The following is a 17,789-nucleotide window of genomic DNA, read 5'->3' as shown; positions in this document are numbered from 1 at the left end:
ATTTGGTCACTTCAATCCACGACCATTTGTGGGACACCGCTGTGCACAATTGGCTGCTGCGTTTCACCCACAAATATACAGTCAATTCACTTTACAGTGTATTCTGTGAAGCGCTTTGAGACGTCCAGAAGACGTGAAAAGCGCTATAACAAATACAAGGATTATTATTATTATTATACTGTGGCCACTTTGCTGCTGGAGGTGACTGACCGGTGGTGACCTGCTCCCGCGCTGATTGACAGCTCCCTCCGACAGCCCCGCCCCTTCCTGACGTCAGGGGCGGGGCCCCACCGGCGTGAGTGGGGGCGCATGCGCGCTGTGGTCTCGCTGCATTCTGGGACAAGATGGCGGCGGGAGCTCCAGGTCAGTGCGAGCGGCCGGAGAGTGAGGGGCAGCGAGGACTGGACAGGGTAGTCCACACCACACACACCTCACACTGTGTGCATCCCTCCCTCCCTGTGCCGACACCTCACACTGGACCCCACCGCCCGGCACAGACACCGCCACTCCCCGTGTCCTTGAAGAGGACGAGAGGCTCCGGGCACTGAGGGGCGGGGAGGCCGCGGGGAGGCGGTTACTGGGGGGACGGGAGGGCGATGCCCGGGCGGTGGCAGTGAGCAGGAGCCCGACTGCTTCTCCCCCTCTCCCCCCCCCCAGAGCTGCCGAGACACAACTGAGAGCAGTGCCGAGCCTCCAGGTCAGCGCAGGCCGAGCTCTGACCTTCCAGGCCTGAGTGTCGGAGGCTCTGCGGCCTCGCAGTGCACTCACTGAAGCGCCGAGTGAGTGCTGCCAACTCCACCCGGTACAGCAGTGCGTTATCCTTAAAGGTCGGGACAACGTCCCAGAGCTTTACCGTGAAATGGAGTAACTGTGTTTGTGGGCGAAAGCAGCAGCCAATTTGCACACAATATGTGGTATCACTTGGTGTTGGTCAGCTATGAGGTTTGTCAATAAAATCCTTTGCAGCCAAATGAAATAAAGTGAAACTCACAAGTCAGTATGTTAGTGGACTCTTGGTTTTATGAACAGGCTGGACAGAATTTGGCATTATACCCCAATTGTATCTCTCAAAACAACTGACGTGAAAGAAGTTTCCATTCCCGTACAAAATATACAGTCAATTCACTTTACAGTCTATGTTGTGAATTGCTTTGAGACCTCTCAATGATGTGATAGGGCGCTATATCAAATGCAAATTTATTATTATCAAATACATATAGGGATTATCATTATATTTTGGGCCTTATTAATGTTTATTTCTTCTGGACCAGAAACAATAACAAGCTTGTCAGCAAATGGTTAGAAATATCACCCATATCCCCAATCCTTTCATCTTTCTTGTCTTGTATTGGATAAAACTGCCCATTACTAATCTAGATGATATTCCTTCAGTGGATGACAAGCAGTCAACTATGTAATGATGTTGAAACTCAAAAGAAAATATTGCCAAAGGTAGATCTGTGACTTTGTCATGTTGGATAGTGACATGATTTCTGTTTTTCTTTCTATTCTAGTCAGGGCCTCAGGACGTGTGTTGAGTGGCTTTCGAAAGTGGTACTACAATGCTGCTGGGTTCAACAAACTTGGTAAGTTATAGGTATTTTCTTCACAGTCATCTAACAGACAACGTTTTTTCATCTGCCCATTGTGAGTTGTTATGAGGAGATGCACACTTATTTGGTTGACTCTCCCTTCAATTTTTCTCTCACTCTGTGTGGTATTGAATGTTTTCTGGTCTTGTGTGTTGTACTGTTCTTCTCCCTTTGTTTGATTCAGAGCATTTTTAGTTTACCATTTGTATTTTTCCGTTTTTCAAGTCTTGCATGTCAGTTTTCCAACCAAAAATATTTACTCTTTATCCAGCTGGTTCACGTTTTGCTGATTATCTTTTATCGTTTTTTCTTCTCCTGCATGCTAATCCTTTGGTAGCAAAGAATTTTTAAAAAATGGGCTATTCACCCTTAGTTTTGTAGTTGTTTGAATGTGCCACTTGTGTAATAACTGCCTTAAACTATTATTTGCAGGACTGCAGCGAGATGACACAATGTATGAAGATGATGATGTGAAAGAGGCTTTAAAAAGGTTGCCTGAAAAGCTTTACCATGAACGAAACTTTCGCATAAAAAGAGCTTTGGACTTAAGTATGAAGCAACAAATCCTTCCAAAAGATAATTGGACAAAATATGAGGAGGCAAGTGGTGCACATTTCCATAATTGTGATCTAAGTTGACCAAAATGTTATGCCGACTTTTCCTTTCCCACCACGTTTAATTTTCACTAAGCCATCCAACCTTCTCTGACTGAGACTGGACAGTGCACCTAGGCACCTGGTAATGTCTTCCTAAAGCAGTGGTGGCCAACCTTAATGGTTAGTCAACAAAATACATTTTCTTGCCATAAATCGTGAAATATTCAAACAAGAAAAAAATGAAAACACACTGCCAATCAAACAAGGACTAGATTTGTGCTACCAACTCCTTTAATTTGCTTTCATCAGTGGAAATTATACATAACATGAGTACATAAAATGTGAAAGGAAAATGAAAAGATGATTAGGTCTGTATTTGTCTAATTAAAATACACAGATTGTATTGTGTATACAATTAGAATTGTCAATATTGCAAAATACTGCTCATTATCCATTTATAATGAACAATCACATTATTTTGTTTTCATAGGATTCACCCTACCTGGAACCATACCTTAAAGAAGTGATCCGTGAACGAAAAGAAAAAGCAGAGTGGAATAACAAGTGATACTGAATGGAGCTGGTAGTCTTTTTGATAATCCCTGTTAATATCTGGTCAATTGAAAAATATATATATAATTGGCTTTTATTGATAGCCTGGATTTAAAAATCACACTTGTGCACTGCAAAACTGGTTGATGTAATGGATTGCTTCTACAAATTAAAATACATTTGTTCTATCATTATTTCCTGTTGCATGTAATTATGTATAGCTTAAATAAAATAAAGTTTTGACCTTCCTGTCAATCAAGATTTGCTTTTAATAATAACAATCCTTGCATTTGATGTAGCGCTTTTCACGTCTTCTAGACGTCTCAAAGCGCTTCACAAAACAGACTAAGGTGAATTGACTGTATATTTGTGGGCGAAATGCGGCAGCCAATTGTGCACAGCAGTGTCCCACAAAAGTCGTGGATTGAAATGACCCATTTATTATTATTTTCTTTGGCGGGATTATTATTAGGCATGTGGAGTAAGGAAACTTACCCAAATTTCAACCTGCCAGGAATCGAATCCAGGTCTCTTGCTTGCAAAGCGAATGCTCTAACCACTGAGCTACAAGACTCCAATACATAGTTTTACAAAATTAAAGAAGGATTGTGTTGCAGTAATTACAATTGCAGGGCATTTGTTGAATTATTATTTAAATTCTGTACACCAGGAAAAATGTCCACATACTTAATGGGAGCTACAGTTATTTGAATAATAGACATTTTATGGTTTGCTAAACACCATACCCAAGAATTTTCAAGTTACAAGACATTTTATTTACACCACCAGCACCAGCAGAATTGTAATTATGAATATTAGTTTGCCTACATTTAAATTGCACAACAGTTCACAAAATTATAATTTGACCAATTCATTAACAATTTATTCAAGTACTGAAGATTGCTTGGCTCCCGTCAGCACCTCCATACCTCGGGTGCTGACAGCATCTCTCTTCATGGATGCACTCTGCACCTCACATAGCCAATACGGAACCTCGGTGTCTTGTTCAACCCTCAACTGTCCTTCATCCTCCATATCTGTGCCATGACCCTCCGCCTTTCCCCACGTCTGCAACATTCCCGGCTCCGGCCACTATCTCTTATCGCAGGCCTCCATGACCCTCATCCATGCATTCATCCCATCCAGGCTCAACTGTGCAAACTCCCTGCTTGTCCGCCTCCCCAACTCCTCCCTGCACAAGCTGCAGGTCATTCAGAACTCTGCAGCTCGTGTACTGTCCCGCACCAGGCTTCGGGACCACATCACTCCCACCCTCGCTCGCCTCCACTGGCTCCCCATCCCCCAGAGGATTGATTTCAAGATCCTCATCCTCACCTACAAGGCCATTCACGGCCTTGCTCCCTCCTACCTCTCCAACCTACTATCCCCCTACCTACCTGCCCGTACCCTCCGTTCCTCCGGCTCCGGTCTGCTCCACGTCCCCCGCCCCAATCGCCCTACCATTGGTGGTCGGGCCTTCAGCCTCTCAGCCCCGAGGCTCTGGAACTCTATCCCCCAGTGCCTTCGCCTTGCTTCCTCCCTCTCCTCCTTCAAGGCCGGTCTCAAAAGCTTTCTCTTTGACCGAGCCTTCAGCTCCCCTCTCGACTCTCTTCCCCCTTCTCGCTCCCTCCCATCCCTCCCCTCACCCTGACCATTTCCCCCTCCTCGCTCCCTCCCCTCCCCTCACCCTGACCATTTCCCCCCTGCTCGGGTCATGACCCAACTGTGCAGCGCCTTGGGACGTCCTCCTGACGTGAAAGGCGCTTTATAAATGGAATCTTGTTGTTGTTGTTGTTGATCGGCTCCACTGGCTTCCCATCACTCAGAGGATACAGTTCAAGATCCTGGTCTTCATCTTCAAAGCCCTCCATGGCCTTGCTCATTCCTACCTCTCTGATCTCCTAACTCTGAACCTGTCTGCTCCCTCCGCTCAGCAGACAAGGTACCTATGCCCTCTACTGGAACAAGTCCCCCGCCTTGCCTGCCTCACCATTGGTGGGAGAGCCTTCAGCCTCTTTGCCCCCACCCTCTAGAACTCCATCCCACCTTCCCTCCGCCTTGCCCCTCCCTTGCCTCCTTCAAAACCTGTCTCAAGACCCTCCTCTTCAACCGTGCTTTTGGTCTCCCTCCTACTACTGCCCTCCACCCTTCCTGATCCCAACCAGCAGCTCGAGTGTGGATCCCTGACTGTCCAGCAACTTGCGACGTCCTCCTGACATGAAAGGCGCTTTACAAATTTAATTTGTTGTTTAGCTTTTGGGTGTGGTGAATGCTGGCATCAGATTGTTAAATACTGTAACCCCTGCATGGACATTTTTCACTGTGCTTTCACCTGTATTTATGGCATTTCTCACCATAAAGTGAGATTAAGCATGTGAGCCAATTCTCAAATGAGTGGTACAATTTTCTGAGTCAGAGCTTCCTGGAGGTGATTAGCTCAATTCGTTGAATAGTATTAGGAAACGATGCCCTTCAGCTAGTCTATCTTGTTTGATCTGTGAAATATTGAACTCATTATCAGAAGGTACAACATGGGGTTTCTTATTCTGCAAGTTTTAAAACATGATAAAATAAATGTCTTGTATTTGATATAGTGCCGGTCAACTCCAGAGGACTTCTCAAAATGCTTCACGGGATTTATTGCGCTCTTTTAAGCGCTCCGGGACGTTAACCCACTCCGAGACACTACCCCCCGGGTGAAGGAGGCAATATAAATGTAAATTGTTGTTATTTTGAAATACAGTGTATTTTTTAGTTAAACCTAATGGTTTAAAATGATGAAGAATGTAGCAATGTAATGCTCAGATTAAATTTATGTGAACATTTAGGTTTGTTCCAGTAGAGGGCATAGGTACCTTGCCTCTTATTTCTGTGATTGACTCCATTAGCTTTGTAAACTATCTTATTTTAAGCCTTAACACAACAACAAATTACATTTGTATAGTGCTTTTCATGTCAGGAGGACAACCCAAAGTGTTGGACAGTCTTGAATTTGCCGACACAATCTGCCTTCACTAATTGCCTGTGAAATCCATTTGATGTATTCACCGCTCTATATGTAAGGTATTTAAATCTCAGAAAAAGCAGATGTGTCTATTTACTTTCTTCTGAGCTCAACTCTGTGTCCTATTGTAGAGCTTGCAACTGCTAGAACAACAACAAATTACATTTGCATATCGCCCTTTACGTCGGAAAGATGTCCCAGGGCAGACTGGATTTTTTCAACCCGAGAACAACCACTCTTTGTACAAACTGATTCTACAAATCTGTCTGAGCTGCTGCACAATGTGACTGGTCTAACTGTAGATAATTGAGTACTTTTAAATTGGTGATCCTGTTAAAGCCACCTCAAAAGAGGAGGAACCGAAACAGGAAGAATCCAAAACAGGAAGAATTCTCTTGGTGATTCCTTGTATCCCAACTAGATCTTCAGGTTGCAGAGTGAATTATGGTAGTATATCATTTGCCATAATCAAATGGCACAGAACATCTGTGTGGAATATTCCTTCTATTATATATTCCATACAAATGGCAGTCTGATTGCCATATGCCTATCCAACCTTTTAAGATCATCAATGAAGAGATGCAGAATGATTTAGGTTATCTCCATGGTTAATTTTGGAATCCCTACACTGATAACTATTATATACTGGAAAATATGTTCTCCGGGAGAAAGCAACTCGTGACTATAATGAAGACAAAAATAAACCATAAAATTCCTTGAAATGCTGCATGTATAACATTTGTAGAAATTATTCATTGAAACAAAGTGTCAATGATGCCCACTGTACATAAAAAGATATAAAAGTTTGGTAAAAAGCAAGGAACTGAGAGGCATAGGGCCTGATTTTTCTGCCCTGAGTACTGCATTTTGCTTCATAAGAATATCTCACTCTGGATATCTGACCTTGTGTCTTGCCAGGAAACTACCTTTCTGCCCCTCCCCCAAAACCATTTCAGACAAATGTTTTGATTTTAAATAAACTCCTACCTGCTGTCTGCTTCTCACTGCTATAATTAATAGCATACTCGATCACAGAGCTAGTTACCTTATGAAGCACCTGCAGTCTGAGAGTACTGCTGGGAAACTTGTTTCTCAACAATTCATCCAATTAAACTCATAATTAGAGGGAAAGAGGCAGTGAGTCAAAGCTCACAAGTTCCAACTGGGTTAGTTGTTTAAACTAAGTATAAGCAATAAATGTTTTAATTACATCTCATGAGCTGTCATTAGTTATATCAGTTGGCTATAACTTGTGGATTGTCTAGTTCAGATTGCTTGCCAGCAGTTATTGTGCAAAGATGGTCACTTAGACCAAAATTTCCATCAGTTAAATTAATTTCTGTGTTTCTTATGGTGCAAATTTAAGTTTAAGGCATGTGAGACAAATTACAGTAGTTCATACTGCTTCAGCTTTGCCCTGTCTGACATAATTGTATCAGTGTGAAATTATCTTTTTCAATTTTAAATTGTACATTTAAAATGTGAATATTAATCTACAGGCCAGCTTGGTATTTTTTATTTTAGTGAAGAGCTGACAACCTCACTGGCTCTCAGCTATACATAAAACTTAACCAGTAGTTGTACACAGATGGTAGAGCATAGTGACTTGGATCAATTGGGGAGAAAAGATTATGTCAAACACCCACTGCGAAAAGTATATTGAAGTGGAATGTCCAGTAGTCTTGTTAGGATGTAGTGGCTTGGCAAAGATTTACTGAATCTCATCACATAAGGTGATAATCAAAAATAGCTTGGGAACATCACTTATTGAAATCAAGGAGGGTGGAGGGACGTCATTCGGAGGGATGAGGAGCCGGTGGAGCCAGGTGAGGGTTGGTGTGATGGGGTCATGGAGGCTGGTGCAGGAGAGGACACAAGCTGCAGAGGTCTGGATGATCTTGCAGCTTTTGGAGGGAAAGGTTGGGATGGCCAACAAGCAGGGAGTTGGCATTGTTGAGCCTTCTGTTAAACTTTCTGTTAAAGAAGATTCCCTATAGAAAAAAAACTGAAGAAAGTCTTTGGTAAAAAAAATTATCTATTGTGTAAGATGTTTGCAGGCGGGTTATACATCTAATCGTTGTATTTTGGTGAATATTCTGCTCATCAAAGTGAGTGATTTCTGCACTAGGCAATTAAATGCTTTTTCAGCATTCACCTCCAAATAAAAAGTCATTGTACTCAATTGAACCCAGTTGCTAGTCAATCGGTGGATGGCTTTCCCAGGGTAATAACGCCTCGAAAAAATTTTTTTTGGGTCACTCAATCTATGACTGTTTGTGAACACTGCTGTGTACAATTGGCTACCTCATTTCGCCCACAAAGTACACAGTGAATACACTTTACAATATATTCTGTGAAACACTTTGAGACGTCTCAACAACATGATAAGGTGCTATATGTTGGCCTTATCAGTAAGTATAATGCATTCTAGCCAGACTATATTCCAAAAGGCAGCAAACAGGCAATTCATGGCGTGGTATGTATGGTGGTCTCATACACAGTGTGTTTTGAGTAGCTGGGAAGCCTGAATGCTCAGTGTATATGAGCAGAAAAATCCACTGATAAAAACTGTTTGGATCTTTCCAAACTTGGTGGTGTTCTGCACAACCTGCCGGGGACACTCACTTTATTTTTTTTAAATAAAATTATACGTAGAATGTATAGAGAGAGGATACCAATAACTCATTTTTGTCTGACTCCAGAATGGTATTAAACTAGATCCATTGCGGTAAAATTTGAAAATCTTAGTTTATAAAGTTATAAAGAAATCTTAGTGAACATATAACATATTTAGCTACATGACATGTTTTCAGTAGAAATCATCGTACACAAAAGTAGTTATTTGTTTTCATTGTGCTCAAAGTAACTGTTGCCATTATCCCCAACATGCTGAATATAGATGGACTATCATCTGTGATTTATTTTGAAGAATTCTCCTTTTACTGTGGTGTAATGGCAATAAAATCACCTTCAGATTCATTTGGCTATAAATATGCAGTACAATATGGAAGAATAAAAATCTAAGCTGGTCAATCGTCACTAAGTTTTTTTGGGTTAAGCTCTGCTCCAAAATACATTTCATGAGATAAACAGCTTCTGTAAAGCAAATGTTTTTCTTTCTTTCAATTCTCTGCCTTGCTTTTTCCTCTCCTGAAAGCGGTGACTCATACAAGGTTATGGTTCCATGGGCACTGGCAGGCCTCATTACTTCACCCAAGTGGCCATTTTTCATGTGTGAACTTTTACAGTGTCAACAGGCTATTCAACTGAAGGAGTATCACAGCCAAACCCGATCATGTCCTCATCAGACTTTCACACACATGCATTTTTCAGCAGGAGTTACTGAACAGCAGTCATCAGAGTGAGAATCCTGGCCAATTCCCCCCTCTCTCCGTAGCCCAGGGTCATTGAGGCAATTGGAGTTTTCCACCACCACCTCAGATGACATCACTTAACTCAGGAAACACCAGGGATTAAAGTTAAGTCTCTTTGGTCCCAATGGCTCAGTACCATAGCACGTGGTACACTTACCCACTGATCCATTGGCAATGGGTTTATTTTGGTAAGCCTGTTGCAATTCCCCCTGGACAAATTTTCCAGTGTATTCACTCCCATGTTGGCAATTTTCAGGTTATACATCTGCAGACATTACCAAGAAAATTGCACGACTAATACATTATTTTTAAGGACTGTTTAGCAATATAATATTAAATCATCAAAACATATGTACATATTTGCAACTGAGGTTTTGTTATCCCTGTTATTTTTATTCCCATAGCAGCTTGAAGTACATTTCTCGCACAAAGAAAAACTCTTACTGAAGTCCACTTTGTACTGCATAAAAATATGATTTAGTTTCAGTTAGGAGAAAGGCTTACTGCCCACAAGAAACTGAAGAATATGAGCTATCTGGTTAATATGACAAGGAGAATTCAGTTGAAAAGTGAAGATAGGAAGTGAGAGAGACTGTGCAATAGTATCACAGACAGTGAAAATCGGAGGTCATTTATATTTGTATTGTATTGAGAATTTTTCCATTCGTTTAAATCAAGTTGAATTATAAGAACTTAGAAATAGATTCCCACTGCATTTAGCAATCTCTGAATAAAAAAAATCTTCATTTGTTTTTTCTTCAATCCTGAATCATTGCCACATGCCTCGTTTTAGCTCAACCTAAACATGGAAATATTAACCATTTGTTAAGTGAAAAGAATTATATGGAACTCTTGATAACACTATGTTTTAAAGTTTTAACGTTAGGGTTAATATGTAGTATATAGTGTTAAACATACAGTCATTCACTTTACAGTATATTCTGTGAAGCACTTTGAGACGTCTCGAAGACATGAAAAGCGCTACAACAACAACTATTTGCTATATCAAATGCAAGGATTATTTTAATCAAATACTCTAATCGGATTTCCAACAAAACATCTGGAGTTGAGTAGCAGTGGCCTGATTGTACTTTAGTTTGTCCACTAGATGTCACTAACCACGTTTGGCATATTTGCCTGGGATTGCCAATGGTTTAGAATCAAGCTCAGGGCCAAATGCGCACAATGGAGAAGTTACTTTTGTAGGTGAGCAGAGCAGCCAAACCAGAGATGAGCTGATTCAGGGGAAACATGAAGAAATCTGGTCCAAAACACTTACAGTTTGTCGTGATAAAGTATCCCATTTAATTCCACAGATCTCTGAATTAATAAAACATATACCTTCTTCATTCCACTTCTCCAGGTTGAATAGGTCGGGAGAGCAAAATTTTTGAAATGATTTTGATGTAAACAGATGTGCTCCCCCCTCCCACCTCCCCCCCCCCCCCCCCCCCCCACACACACACACACACAAGCTTGTACAAGCAGGAATGTCCAGATACTTGTATTTACACGAAGAAACCGGTCACTTCTGAAGCACTGAATTATTATTATTATTATTAATTCCCTCAGGTTTTCAGGTTTGCATTTCAAATGGAAAGTGGGCTTCAATTTTTGGATGAAAAATAAGTAAAATCTAGTATAAATAAATAAAATAACTAGTATCTAACCTGTGACACTAATACCAAAACAATGTAAAGGATAAAATAAAATTGAATACTGTACTAAAATATTATTCAAAATATATGGATGTAAAACAATAAACACTGTATAAGATAAACATCCTTATGTAATTTACAATACTCAAATTATGATTGAATGAAATGTGGAGCTCAAAATATGAGCATAAGAGAAAACGAAAAATGTTTTGTTTTATATACATTATAATGATATGTGAACCCCAAAAATACCATATCCATCATAACAATTCAATACTAAAATTAAATAATGCAGATGATTGCAAAAAATTAAATAGTTTCATATTTGATACTTGCATTATATTAAAATATATAAACTACAATTTAAATAAATGTATAACATAATGCAAAGCAGTCCAGCATAAGATACTATAACAATAAAATACCAGAATACCATAAAAGAGTAATATCAAGTAAGGTATAAAATAAATTGCTGTAATATTAATCCAAATATAAATAAATTAATTCAAAATATTGTGGAAATAAAATAAGATACAGCTGTCGAAAATATTGTATAAAATAAATGTTACATAAGTAAAACAATTTGAATAATGTAAATGGTATGATATTAAAATGTTACATAAAGACAAAAAGTGTTCTGTGAAATATGGTTCAATATACAATACAACATTGTAAATTATAAGGTAATGTAATCTGAATACTATTTAACATTTAAAAAATGAGAAATGAGAAATTTAAATAAAGTCCATAGTGCATCGTGTTACTAAGACTGAGGAAATAAAGTGCAGTAGTTATATACTTTCTAGTGGAGTCCTGCAGCTCAGTGGTTAGAGCACTCGCTTTGCAAGCGAGAGACCTGAGTTCCATTCCAGACAGGGCGAAACTTTGGGCAAGTTTCCTTACTCCACACACCTAATAATAATCCCTCCAAAACCAAAAACAATATAATAAAATTGGTCATTTTCAATCTACGACTGTTTGTGGGACATTGCTGTGCACAATTGGCTGCCGCGTTCGCCCACAAATATACAGTCAATTTACTTTACAGTGTGTTCTGTGAAGCACTTTGGGACATCCTCCCGACATGAAAAGCGCTATATCAAATGCAAGTATTATTATTATTATATAATGAGATTTAAAAGCCGATGGATGGTATGAGGGAGGAAAGAAGCAAGTATGAATAAAATCCTTGGAATGAAAGAGTTAAAGCAAGAGATAATCAGATGAAGTTCTATAATATAAAGAGAAATAATAACGCTAAAATATGTATAAACTTAAATACTATAGTAATAATCCTTGCATTTGATATTGCACCTTATCTATCAAATAGTATTAAAATAAAGTAAAATAGTGTAATAATAAATTATTGTAATTAAAATATTGTAGATAGTATGGCATATATTATTATATAAAATAATTTATAATCAAGTAAAATGGTCAATCACCATAAAATACAAAATAATTAGTGTAACATAAAAATGCCATACAAATTGAAATAAATATAGTAATACTAAAAATCCAAATAAAATATTGTAAAACCAATACAATTCTAAAAACACAGTGGAATTCAACACTGTATAATATAAAATAGAATAATTATAAATTGCTTTAAAAAATTAAGTTTAAAAAGTCTGTCACCATACTACTAAGTAATGTAAAATAAAAGATTGCAGAACATAAATTAAAATTAAGTAAAACATTACAATGATAAATATGGAAGATATGAAGTGGTACTTGATAGTTCACTTAAAAAAAATCAATACAGATTTCAGGCTTGAAATGTCTCTATGCTCTTTCCTTTAACCACATAGTACTGTATACTAACATTACAAGTTGTACACATGTGGAAAATTATTGAATTTAGTCAATTTGGAAGACATATTTCTTCAGTTCTTAAAAAAACTTATTAAATTAAAGTTGAATTTAAAAGTATCCCAAATTCTGTACAATCTTATTTTTTAAGACAACGTTCTTCAAGCTAAGACAATCAGAAATGTCAGGCTTCTGATGTAAGTCCAAAGAGCAAGAGTAAATTATGCAGACCAATTCACTTAAGGTTTATGTTTTCATAAATGACAAAGTCCCATCACGAATTCTACTAATACCAGATTACTCTTTTATATATTTTGAATCTATCTACCTGCCTGCTGCCTGCCTGCTAGCCTGTCTGTCTGTCTGTCTGTCTGCCTGGCTGTCTGTCTGCCTGTCTGTCTGTCTGTCTGTCTATGTATATATGTATATAATAAATATATATAGGCTTTATTCTTTAATAACTAAACAATTTGGAAAACTGAGTGAAGGTGGACTGTGAGATGGTCTCATGGCAGATATTCAACCCAATATAAGAATGGTGGGAGCATTGTAAAACGCTAGAAATAGCAGGGGTTAGATTGGCTTTAAAAACATTAAAACCCTCAAACTTGAAACTATGCGTATTGAAAGGGTGCTTAAATCACTAAAATTCATAGAAAATAATGCTGAAAGTACTGTTGAAAATGATGCTACCAATAGGTCTATGTATGAAAATGCACTTTAGGAATCAAAAGTGTACTGGTTTCGCCACAAATTAATCAACAAGAGAGAAATTGTACTTTTATATTACTGTCTCGTGTTGAACAAAATATCTGTGAAACACTTTGAAAGGTTTTAAAGTGATGTGTCTGGCCAAAAAGGTCCTACAAATAGTTATGACAATTGGAATTGTTGACCAGGAGACTGTGAGGAAGTTCCTTCTCTTGTCAAGTAGTTTCATGGGGTCTTTGACATCCATCTAACTAACAGGTAAACAGGGTCTCAGTTTATAATAATAATAATCCTTGCATTTGATATAGCGCTTTTCACGTCTTCTAGACGTCTCAAAGTGCTTCAGTTTAACGTCTTTCTGAAAAACAGCACCTCCAACAAAAGGTCCTGAACTACTACTGAAGTGTCAGATTAAACATTGACAACTTCTAATTAATGTAGGATTGAATCCAAAATGTTACTCAGAGGCTATCAAATGAGTCAAGCTGACATTAACATTTAGTCCAACTTCTACCGAATGCAAATAACTCAAATACTAAATCTAAAATAATATATTATAAAATACCAAATAAAATACCACAATGCTGTATAAAATAGACATAAATTGTATGTTATTTGAGGCATTATATTTGTCATAATGGAACTATGAATTTATTTTGATATTGAAGCAACATTTCTATGCTCAGCCTTAAACATTTTAAGGGACTTATTCAAATAATAATGTAATAAAAAAAGTATTTCAGTGTCTCATTGATTCCTTATACGTTATAAATATCATGTACGTATCTGCGTTTGATGTTTGTGTTATATGAATTCACAATGTTTGTATTTTTACTGAACCTTTTCTACGATGGGCACTATAAATTATAGGCAGATCTCATCATTACATATTTTCGAGGTTCAACTATTTAGGGTTCATTGTATAATCCCTGGAAATGTATTCATTACACAGACACATCTGGGGTTGGTTAAATCTCATACACATTAGCTAACCTCTGGATTCTTGTAGTTGTGACTTTATATTAATATTTGCGTGCGGGTTGTATATAAAGGATCAAACACATTGCGTCTTGTATGACAGTGACATTTTCTAGATGGTACGATTTCTGTTTAGTACTCTTGAGTTCAGTTTCACAGATATCAAGCATGTTCTGTTGCTTTCAGTAATGATAACCTAACACGGTCTTCACACATCTGCAAACTTTTAGCGATTAGAGAACCCACCTGCACCAGACTGCCTCCTCCCAACAGCATATCCTCTCAGCACAACTGCACATTCCTCGGTTTCTGCAGACTCTGCCGCGCCCACAGACATCTGAAGCCCTAAGATCTGCTACTTGGACTTCAAGCGGTCTGTTCTTATCAATATCAACTTGTGCAACTTGCATATAGGACGTGGGGTGGTGGTGGTGGGGTGGTGGTGGGGGCGGGCGGGGGGGGGAGGGTGGAGGATGGGGAGGTATGAGAACAAATTGCTCCTTTTAGTATCAGAAATTATATTTTCTACACGTCGAGCAGTTTGGTTTATGAGATGGCAGTGTTCTGTGTGAGAGAATAGAACAAGTGTTAGGGTGTCAATAAGGCACACAAGACTATCGTTAGATTTCTGATGTCCTCCTATTACTGTCTGATCTCGTCAAGAGAAGAGGCACAGTATCCATCTGTGTGCATGTGTTCATGTAGTGTTACATACCGTGACTCAGTTCCATAAGCGTGAGAGGTCGAGGCATGTTTAACACAACACAGCTCTGTGTTTACCGGTGTGTGTTAAAACGCTTTTAAACTCATTGGTTACCAAGTGAATGCATTTAGGCAAACAAAGAGCACTATTTCAGTAATGCTTTGGTACAAACAGTCGTCACTTACTCCCAACTGATGGTATACTGTAAAGTCGATTTTCCTAATAGATGCTGCTCTTCAGAGGAAGAGACTCTCAGCTGAGTAATTGGTAAGGGTTGGTTTCACATAATACTTCATGAGTAACATCACTGCGGTCATTAGTTTGTGCGGCAGGATTAAAAGCTGTCATTTCTATTGAATTTAAACTGCTCCATTTATGCAGAGCTACTTTGCGACTTTGGAGATTTGCCACCAGAAACTGCTTCAGACAATTTAGTTCACTGATCAAGCTGCCCATGGAAATAAATAGAGTTCATGGTCACAGTTAAGAAATGTTTTTCTCATATGCTATCCTTTGATTCTTTCCACCAATCGCCCCTTATATAGAGTTGCATTTTACAACGCTACGAGACACTATATTGCGTGAATGGCGTTATGTAAATGCAAGTTGTGGTTATGTTTCTGTGAAATAAACTGCATTCAGAAGACAGTAGCATTGCACTCCATTTCTAAAATACTTTCAAGCCATCTGAATAATTTGTGAGACATTGTTGTTTCTTTCAATTTGCACCATCTATAACCCCTACCCCGATTAGACGGTAATTAAAGGTGAATACTAAATACATATTTTTAATGTGATGTTTGCATCTAAGACCCGTTTTGGAGGCGCTATTTATTTGTTTTGGTTATTTAACATAGACGAAACAGTACAGGCGCACAAGTGTTGCTTCAGTTAGAAACTGCGGTTCTTACAGAGTGTGAAACATCCCGATTGATCAGAACCCCAGTGAAACCTACCTTCAGGCACAGAGCACGGAGTCTATCTGCTTGTATTACACTGAATGCATTGACCTGTTTACAATGACCAACAACAACAACAACAAGATTACCAGCTGCTTTTCGGCGTATAAACCGAGTTTCAGCAAGGCAGATCTGGCTAGAAAACACATTGCATAAACTGGAGGCGGAGCGCTGAGTGCAGTATAACATTCCCAGATCAGGCGTGTGCACAATTGCTATGGTGCGTTTTCCTTATCACCGATCTAAAATGTCAATATTCGGAGTTCCCTGTTTCAGTAACAGTCAGTCTAAAACTCTCACAGCTTCTGTTGTAAACATTGTACCATGGCTCGCGTAGATTACAGGACTGAGCTCAGAGCTCAGAGCCCCGCAGTTGCAGGTTGTAACACCACAGATATAGGGAACATCACAGTTTTCTCAGCCAACTTACTTGAGACTGTGGACTCCAGTTTAGGCGGTTGTGGATGGTACCCGACCATTCCCCTTGTGTGTGTGTATTTATCCGGTAAGTCGGTCTGTGACCCTAAATCAATTCACCTTATAATCTATACCAACTGTCTAACTTGTGATGTATAGTAATACTGTAGTATTGTGTATCCGGTACAAAAGCGAAATAAACCTGCCAAGCGTGTGTAGTGTATAGCTGAACGGATTTCATTCTCGTACACTTACATCAATGACATTATTGCCTGCAAGCTGGTCATTATCTATATAGCCCGTATTTACCCAACTCCATCTGATCACTTTCCCAATGAAAACTGCCGTGTAATAATAACAAAGTAATTATTACAGACCATTATACGTGGCCGTATTGCCGTTTGTGGATATCAGTTTCAAACTGAAACGCTATCGCCTTTTTTTTTGTAGTGCTGTGGGAATCATACTTACCAGCACAGGGTTAGCGAAGCGATTTCCACCTTTAACCAGACTGCTGTTAGTCGAGGGGCTGAAGGAAAGAGTGAAATATACTTTACACACGTCTAATCTTAAGCTCGAAAATATATTTCCGGGAAATTTCGGAGATAGCACGGGGTGCACCGAGATTGTAGTAACTTTATAAAATCGCTGGTACAATTGTGGAGAGCGGGTAACAGTGAACACAACCTGTAGCTTTTGGACGCTATTGTGAATGGAGCACAGCAATATACAAACCAGGGCTTGCTGGCCTTATTAATAAGAAACAGGGAAGGTGGAGAGAAGTCAGAGCACCACCTTGTAAAAGCAATACTTAACAGTCCAGAAAATAGTTAGATCGCTTGAAAGACCACGTTGTTGCAGCAGACACTTTTTGAAGAATACCTCAGAGTTCAGGTGTGGCTGAGGCTGACATTTTCATTGCACTGTAATTTCCTTAACAATTCCACACGGAGAATGCGTCTCTCTCTCTCTCTCTCTCTCCCTCTCTTTATCTCTCTATCTATCGAATCGTTATTCAAATCCGCTGCGTATTTCAAGTCTTAATTAATGCAATTGTGCAACATTCGTCTTCATGTGTTCTGCACAGTTTCCTTGGGAAGTGTTTCGGTGTGTGAGGTGCGCACGCGTAGAGTACAAAATGACACATCTTCCCTCTTTATTCATAAATATCTTGGTTTCATTCTCGACACAATAGTTGTATCCAGAAGGGGAGAAACGTCGCCACAACAGCAGTGCTGCTAAATGTAACTTTACGATAAACTAAGAAATATTCCACACAATTCTATATTTAAAAAGAAGTATTTGCTCTTTCAAACTGCGTCAGATGAGGTGCAATCTCTTGTGTGCACTATTGTTCTCATACAGAAATTATTAGATTAGATTTTACAGCGAGTTTCGTACAACATCTGCAGCTAATTTGCATCTAACATGTA

At 39.0% G+C, this 17,789-nt stretch overlaps 1 protein-coding gene across 1 annotated transcript; it reads left to right on the top strand.

The window, feature by feature from the left end:
- Positions 1-280: 280 nt before the first annotated feature.
- LOC103175126 (cytochrome b-c1 complex subunit 7) lies at positions 281-2,995 on the top strand. The gene is made up of 4 exons (XM_007887901.2): positions 281-363; positions 1,515-1,586; positions 2,025-2,191; positions 2,679-2,995. Exons 1-4 carry the CDS (start codon positions 345-347, stop codon positions 2,754-2,756), a joined length of 336 nt encoding a protein of 111 aa, XP_007886092.1. The 5' UTR covers positions 281-344; the 3' UTR covers positions 2,757-2,995.
- The last annotated feature ends 14,794 nt before the right edge of the window (positions 2,996-17,789 follow it).

This window comes from Callorhinchus milii, unplaced genomic scaffold, assembly GCF_018977255.1.
Source record: "Callorhinchus milii isolate IMCB2004 unplaced genomic scaffold, IMCB_Cmil_1.0 Scaffold2, whole genome shotgun sequence".
NCBI lineage: Eukaryota > Metazoa > Chordata > Chondrichthyes > Chimaeriformes > Callorhinchidae > Callorhinchus > Callorhinchus milii.
This window is presented reverse-complemented; position numbering and strand designations above follow the sequence as displayed.